The sequence below is a fragment of the Triticum urartu genome, chromosome 7 (assembly GCF_003073215.2).
Source record: "Triticum urartu cultivar G1812 chromosome 7, Tu2.1, whole genome shotgun sequence".
Classification (NCBI taxonomy): Eukaryota; Viridiplantae; Streptophyta; class Magnoliopsida; order Poales; family Poaceae; genus Triticum; species Triticum urartu.
In genome coordinates this window covers 198,236,906-198,245,371 of record NC_053028.1, presented here as the reverse complement: position 1 = coordinate 198,245,371, position 8,466 = coordinate 198,236,906, and the positions used below count along the sequence as shown (strand labels likewise).

General features: G+C 47.7%; 1 protein-coding gene across 1 annotated transcript; it reads left to right on the top strand.

Moving 5' to 3' along the window:
* Positions 1-1,024: 1,024 nt before the first annotated feature.
* LOC125519863 (carboxyl-terminal-processing peptidase 3, chloroplastic) lies at positions 1,025-6,400 on the top strand. Its single transcript, XM_048684641.1, has 12 exons — positions 1,025-1,459; positions 1,547-1,628; positions 1,783-1,913; positions 2,010-2,096; positions 2,178-2,256; positions 3,208-3,296; positions 3,486-3,527; positions 4,069-4,188; positions 4,528-4,614; positions 4,699-4,848; positions 5,634-5,741; positions 5,855-6,400. The coding sequence occupies exons 1-12, from the start codon at positions 1,136-1,138 to the stop codon at positions 6,101-6,103; spliced, it is 1,548 nt and encodes a 515-aa protein (XP_048540598.1). The 5' UTR covers positions 1,025-1,135; the 3' UTR covers positions 6,104-6,400.
* Positions 6,401-8,466: the final 2,066 nt, after the last annotated feature.

The window sequence follows — 8,466 nt, the reverse complement described above, 5'->3', positions numbered from 1 at the left end:
ATCCACCATAGAGTCGGCGAGCGTGGCGGAGATCCAGAGAACGACATGGGCATCGAGCTCAAGGTAGGCGACATCAGCGTTGGTAGGAGGAGGATGCTCGATGAGGAACTTGACGCCGTGGCGAATGAGAACCATGAGGAAGAAGGATTTCCATTTTTGTGGTAGTTGTGATCCGCAGGGTTGAGAAGAAACTTGATGTGGTTGGAGATGTGGTCGTTGTAGATGGAGAGGCGGGGAGCAGAGGGCGGCGGCGCCGTAGGGGCAAAGGAGAAGAGAGGCGCAAACTGCGATCTGGCAGAGGCGAAGCTGCTGCTGAAGAGAGAGGGTGTTGTACCGAAGACGAACGGCGGAGAGGAAGTAGAGGAGGAGGCCGAGGCGGTGGTGGCGGCGGGCGCCGTGGAGAAAAGAGAGCCCGGCGAGGTGCGGAGTCCATGGCGGCGGCGGACGGGGAGGAGTTTGTGCCGGCCATGGAGAAAACCTAGAAGCAGCTGATAACAAGTTGGAAACAATATTTGCTTGATTGATGATTACAGCTACAGAGTACAGAGGTTAAGTAGGAAGAGTGAAGCACCAGTCGCCCTACAATGTAGGCACGCAGGCCATGGCGAGACGTGATCCTACAGACCTGAAATATACAACAAAGTATACGCTATAATGTACAGCTGAATATACACAGATTCTAACTACACGTCAGTTGCAAAAACTAGTAGTGATGGCCATGGCGCATGGGACACGCGGCTTGCAGAGAAAGCGGCAGACGCGTGACTGCGATCCCCGCGTGATTTATAGGCTTTCCCATAATATTTGTGCACTTTGCGGCATTTTCCCCTGCCGGTTCTGCACATCACAAATTCCCAGGGCGCGGCTGCATATTCCTCTGCATATTTGGTGCGCCCACCACCACCCAAATGCTGGACTGGGAGACGTGTCCCGGCCTGAATAGGCCACGCAGAGATCCCCGGCACGGATCTCCTCCTGTCCACCAAAACCCAGCGGTAACAGCCAAAAAGATTCCTCCCGCTTCCTCGCTCCTCTCTCTCGCGGACTCCGGCGGGTTTATATCTCGCGCGCTCGCAGGCACCCCGAGCCCACCCGCGCCCGTCCCCGTTGCCACATTGCGTGATTGCTCGCGTCCATGGAAATGGTAGAGTGCTCCCTGGCCGCCTCCCGCGCCGCGAGGCCCGTGCCCGGCCGGGTCCCGAGGTCCCCGGCGCCTGTTCTTGGTGTTGGCGCCGGGAGAGCCAGGCTCCGGGTGCGGTCCGAGAGGCGGGAGCAGCCTCCGCCGGTCATCAGGGCTTCCGCGCCGCCGGAGCACGACGGAGGGGCGCTGGCGAAGGCGGCCGCGGGGCTCGCCGCCGCTGCCGTGGTGTCGCTGACCGGGTTCGCCGGGGACTTGGCCCCGCCGCCGGCGCTGGCCGAGTCGCTCACGGTCGCCTTCCCCGTCTCCAAGGCCCGAGAGGTGGGTGTCGGTGGTCCTACCGCAGACACCACCTTCCAAGAAAGGGGAACTTTGGGCTGAATTTCTCGTTTGGGTTCTTCTTGGCAGGTGAACCGGGTGCAGAGGACGCTGGTGGAGGCATGGGGTTTGATCCGTGAGACCTTCGTCGATCCCACCTTCAACCACCAAGGTATACCGGGTTGCATACACTTGTTCTTGGTGCCGTTTTGAATTAATAACTTAGAAAGGTCGTCGAAGTTTGGTGGTGTGTTTGATTCTGCTTATAGAGTTAAAGTGAACTACTAGTGAAGTTACCAGTGTCTGTGGTTCTGCTCGGTGTGCAGACTGGGACCAGAAACTTCAGCAGACGATGGTGGAGATGTTCCCGCTGAAATCGGCAGACGCCGCCTACGGCAAGATCAGCGGGATGGTGTCCACGCTAGGCGACCCCTTCACAAGGATCATCACCCCCAAGGTATGTATGGACAAAGATCATGCCCTCGCTGTCTGGCTTCAGGTTTGTTCTCACACATGGTGAATTGTCACATAATGTTTGTTTGGTGAGATGCAGGAATATCAGAGTTTCAGGATCGGAAGTGATGGGAATTTGCAAGGGGTTGGCATATTCATAAACAGGGACCCTGCCTCAGGACGCTTGGTAAGTTCACTTCTCCTTTTTCTTTTCTGCAAGAGGACATCATAAGAGTGTTGCAATTTATACCTCCAAACCTTCTTGCAGCTTGTTATGAACTGCATTGAGGGAGGCCCAGCGGACCGAGCAGGCATACGTGAAGGCGATGAGCTAGTTGAGATCAACGGTATTTTACTCTCTGTACTAAAACTTCATTTTAGTAAAAGGAGATGCTTATGTACTTTTGAAAAGCCTTCCCTGTAAATTCATATCAATCTGAGTCACACATCGATGACCTATGTGGCTAAATAACATACTGAAATATTCGGCTGATATTGACCGTTGAGAAGGCTATAAAAACAACAATGTTCATTGGTCACAACTGATAATATTTAAAGATGACAGAGGCTAGTCGATTATCCCTACTAATAGATTTTTTTTATTGCCCTTTCTATCTATTAACCAATAAAAAGGCAACCTGGTGCATGTAGCTCCCGCTTGCGCAGGGTCCAGGGAAGGGTCCGACCACTTTGGGTCTATAGTACGCAGCCTTTCCCTACATTTCTGTAAGAGGCTGTTTCCAGGACTTGAACCCATGACCTCATGGTCACAAGGCAGCAGCTTTACCACTGCGCCAAGGCTCCCCTTCCCTTTCTATCTATTAACAATGACCGAAACTAAAGAAAATTTGCCAAAAGTATGAACTATATGGTGTCGATAAATAATATGATCCACACGTGTCTCTGAACAATTAAGGCATAATGGTGTCTTTGCAAAAAAATGTATCTTGTGCAATTTAACCTTTGCAAAACAACTTAGTTAATCTAATCTTCTTGAGTTCCTTTTCCATCATTGGAAAACCAAGTTGTTCTAGATTCAAGAACTAGTTTTTTCTCTCCCGCGGAAGTGGCATAGCAATGCAGAGATTAATAGCACATGTTCACATACTACGCTTATCTGCTGATGTCACAGATGAGCGGTACATCCTGATTGATTGTGGTTTTCTAACTAAAAGGGTGGAACTTCTATTTTTAACTAGTCTTAAGATGGATGGTGCAGTCTTGTTGTTATTATTGAGTTCATGAGCTCTCCTTCTTTTCATAATACGATATGCCCTTAATCTCGACTGGTTTTGTAGGGAATAGTGTTTTGGGGTTGGACGTGGAAGCTGTGGCTCAGAGACTTAGAGGTCGTGCTGGAACGACTGTGGAAGTAAAACTATTGGATGTATGCCCTTATCCTTAGCCTCAACTTGAGAGTACTTGTTAGTATTTTTCTATCTGCATTTCAAAAGCAACATTTCTCAATCCTAACTCTTTGTTACGTAATGATCACATCCAGATTCTCAGTTACACACTCTTGTCATCTTCTATCCTAACTTTCTCCATCTTCCTGTATTTTCTAACTGATACCCAGGGTACTGGAAATGAAAGGAGTGGTAGGATAAAGGCAAAAGAGGTATATGCTTAACTTCTTTTCATTACGTAATAAAAACTTCCCTGAAGACGAATGCAGTAAATAAAACATGATAACATCAACACTGTATTTAGATTCTCTTATCCTCCTTGAAGGAAAAAATATTTCTGGACTTCCTCTTCGAACATTCATGGCTAAAATTTTCCATTTGTGTGATTTGAAAAGTGTTTTTTTAAGAAAAGGAGGATCACCCCCGGCCTCTGCATCATTACGATGCACACAGCCATATTTTATTAAAATTTAAGAGTCTCGGTTTCCAACATCAAGTAGTACCAAAAATTATTACAAGCCACAACCGGCAAAAATAGGAAAATATGCCTACACATAGCCTATTATTGGACCGCCATCCAAACTGGTTGTATTTATCCTGTGCTACCATCTCCCATTGGTTGCACCCATAGCCTATTACTGGAAATGAAAAGTGTTGCATTGTTCAATTTAATCCAAGATGTGTTCAGTATCCCTCATTAAGCATATGATATTGTACTTTCCTAATTACAAGTGCACATTTTATTTCCAAAAGGTCCAGCTATCTCGTGAGGTTATCAATCTTTCACCTCTATCAACGGCAATTATCTCCCATAGATCGGGTGATGGGCATGAGGGCAAGACTGGGTATGTTAGGTTAGCTGCATTTTCTCAGGTAAGTACCAATCTTTGTTATATTTTTGCACTTGCAGTTTTTTATAGATAATCAAAGCTGTAATTTTGTACTTCTTCTTAGTACAAAACTATATAGCTCTTTCATTGCTTTCTACGCGACATTATCATACCAAAGACATTTCTGCTGTTTTGAATATTCCAGCTTCCAGTCATACTGAAAAATGGATCCAAGCGATAGGTTGTTCCATGCAAATGTGCATGCACATGTTATGTTTTAATGTTTTATTCTTTTGTCATCTATACACACCGAAACTCACTAAACTAATCATTATTGATATTTGAGATCCTTCACTCATGTTTTATTTATTTTTCAACCCAGACTGCTGCTGCTGAAATGGAAAGGGCCATTAAAAAGATGGAAGATCAAGGTGTCCAGTCATATATTTTAGATCTGCGGAATAATCCAGTCAGTCTGTTCTCATCACAGTCTGTCTTTATAAATCATAATTTCGATGCAAAAATCATGTATTAATGTTACTTCCTATAACAGGGTGGTTTAGTAACAGCTGGTCTTGATGTGGCTCAAATTTGGTTAGATGGAGATGAAACTCTAGTGAACACCGTTGACCGTGAGGGCAATGTGCAAGCAATAAATATGGTCCAAGGCCAATCTTTAACACATGATCCTCTTGTGGTGCTTGTGAGTACCCACTCTCTGCACATTTCTTTTCGAAAAAAAACTCTCTGCACATTTGACTATGTGGTCTTTGTTGCTTTTTTAATCCGCGTGGGTAGAAAATTCATACAATTTACTATTCATAAGATTCACATTCTTCCATCATGTTTTCCCGCTTTCATAAAGGGCAAGCAGAATAGAGGTGCTGCTTCACTGCTAGTTCAGTTTTTAATCATGATGTTTTAGTTCTCCTATAAGAAAAAAGAGCAAAACCACAAACTTATAATACCTCACAGAAGGTACTATCTCTGTCGAAATAAAGAGAGCCCCCTCAAGTTTTGAGCTAACTTCGATTTTAAATTTAACTAATAAAATATGAGTTGTATGTTATAAGACTTATACTATTGGAAACCTCTTTCGAATAAGAATCCAATAGTATACTTTTTACAGCATATAACTCATATTTTGTTAGTCAAAGTTAGGCTCAAAATTCTAGGAGGTCGTATGTATTTGGACGGTGGGGTACTTCTCACTTAGTGAGACTACTTTTGAAGCAGAAATATAGGCCTGACCATTAGGTCAAGTCAGGTAGTTAACATTGGATGAATCTCCAAAATTTATATGTTTTTTTTTGGCATTTGCAAATGAGCACAGTTACATATGATTTTTGTTTTAGTACTGCAATATTTGTTTTCCTCAAATACCAGCAGCACACGAATGTTTCTTTGTTAACATTCATTTATAGAATAAGTGAAACTGTTTTTTTTATGCGAGGCCTCTCGCTTGTGTTCATGTGTGCCAATATGTAGGTCAACGAAGAAAGTGCCAGTGCAAGCGAAATTTTGGCTGGGGCATTGCATGACAATGGCCGTGCTATTCTGGTAGGCCACAAAACCTTCGGTAAAGGAAGAATACAGGCAAGGCCGATTTCTCTAGGCACTCATGTTACTGTGTAGATCTAAATGCTTGGATTTTATCATGCTTCATTCCAGAAACATGTATAACTGAACCAAACCTTACCTTCGTGCAGAGTGTGACAGAGCTGGACGATGGCTCTGCTCTATTCATCACGGTTGCAAAGTATCTCTCTCCGGCGCTGCACGAAATCGACCATGTCGGGATCCAACCCGACATACAATGCACCGCTGACGCGCTATCCTTACCGAGGGCGCCTTCGCTCACCGGGAACAACGAGGCCGCGAGTTTAGAGATGGACTCGTGCATTATGGTGGCGGAGCAAGCGCTGGAGATTCAGCAATCGAAGGGCTCCGCTTCGTAGATGGTTTCTCACTGATAGCCAGAACCGAGCCATCATATGTTGGCTACATGTACACTGTTGTATCCTGCCTTGTAGTGTATATATTCGTTAGTATAGATTGGATCACTGGATAGTGATGTAGCAATGTATAGGCTGATCCTATGTCGTTAGATTTGTAGGTGGTGGAGCATGGGTTCATGGGTCATATGACCGGATCAACGTCGTTGATTCGACAGCTGATCAGGTTTTGGGATTGTAACCTGTATTGTTGTATTACAGCACATTGGCTGCCTGGCATCATTGTCATTTATTCTGGTACGAGCTAGCGGAATGCACGAGCTGAGGTACCGCTGTAACAGACGCAAGAACAAGTGAAAGCTGAAAGTTCTAGCGGTGCGATGGTTAATTTACATGCATCTGACACTGTTTAGCGACATTAAGCAGCACCGAAATGGAAATGCGGTGAGCTACACTCGCCTAAATCAAAAACTTCTACCGCGTGCGTACGAGAACATGCTGAAGTTATAGATGGACGTGATTACAACTAGACGCACACTCACATTACATTATTACAGCATCTACAACTGGACCTCTCAAACCCGCATCATACGTCCGGGTGGGCTGCCCGGTCATTGACCAGCCATGATTTTTCAACCCAGACGGACGCCTCAAACGTCCGGGATGACTGGCACCCCTCCATATCCATCCCAAATATGGGACGGATATGAGGACGCCCGGGCACGCCCGCCACGTCGGACCCGGCCCATGCTGGCCCACTCAACCCCACTTATATCCGTCCCCATCCTCACGCCGGAGCAAACCCTAGCCACCTCACTACACTGCCCTCCGCCACTCGAGCTCACCTCCGGCAGTTTGCGGCCTTCTCCGTCATGGCAGGCAGCGGATTAGACTCCGACCAGTCTTTATCCGTCAACTGGAGTGTCGTCCCGTGTGGGTTGGAGGAGGCAATGGCAGTCTGCATTGCACTCCGCCGCTCCCGGGAGAATAGCGCCCGGCCGACGGACGGATCCGTCCGCCGCGACACCATAGCGTTGGCTCACCGGGTGCTCGGGTCCTCTGGTGTTGGATCCTCGCGGTCCCGGCCGGAACATCTCTCCTTCCCCATCACCGGCAGGGCAGACTATGAGTCCCATTGGGAACGGGCGGCCCGCCGTGGGAAGGGGAGGATAAGGGCCGCTGAGGCCCGTATCGTGACAGAAATGGTGGCGCCGCGGGGGCGACCGTGGAGGAGGAAGCCATCCGCGCCCGCATTATAAAGAAACGTGTTGGGGAACGCAGTAATTTCAAAAAAATTCCTACGCACACGCAAGATCTATCATGGTGATGCATAGCAACGAGAGGGGAAGAGTGTTGTCCACGTATCCTCGTAGACCGTAAGCGGAAGCGTTATGACAACGCGGTTGATGTAGTCGAATGTCTTCACGATCCGACCGATCCTAGCACCGAAAGTACGACACCTCCACGATCTGCACACGTTCGGCTCGGTGACGTCCCACGAACTCTTGATCCAGCTGAGTGTCAAGGGAGAGCTTCGTCAGCACGACGGCATGATGACGGTGATGATGAAGCTATCGGAATAGGGCTTCGCCTAAGCACTGCAACGATATGACCGAGGTGGATTATGGTGGAGGGGGGCACCGCACATGGCTAAGACAACTGTCAACTTGTGTGTCTATGGGGTGCCCCCTCCCCCGTATATAAAGGAGTGGAGGAGGGGGAGGGCCGACCCTCTATGGCGCGCCCTGGAGGAGTCCTACCGGGAGTAGGATTCCCCCCCCCCCCCACCTTCCCTAGTTGGATTAGGAGAGGAAGGAAGGGGGGAGAGGGGGAAGGAAAGGGGGGGCCGCCCCCCCACCCAATTCGGCTTGGGATTTGGGGGCGGGGCCCTCCTAGGCTCCTTTCTCCTCTCTCTCCCACTATGGCCCAATAAGGCCCATATACTTCCCGGGGGGTTCCGGTAACCTCCCGGTAGTCCGATATATGCCCGAACTCACCCGAAACCATTCTGATATCCAAACATAGTCATCCAATATATCGATCTTTATGTCTCGACCATGTCGAGACTCCTCATCATGTACGTGATCATATCCGGGACTCCGAACAACCTTCGGTACATCAAAACACATAAACTCATAATACCGATCGTCACCGAACGTTAAGCGTGCGGACCCTACGGGTTCGAGAACTATGTAGACATGACCGAGACTCATCTCCGGTCAATAACCAATAGCGGAACCTGGATGCTCATATTGGTTCCTACATATTCTACGAAGATCTTTATCGGTCAAACCGCATAACAATATATGTTGTTCCCTTTGCCATCGTATGTTACTTGCCCGAGATTCGATCGTCGGTATCATCAT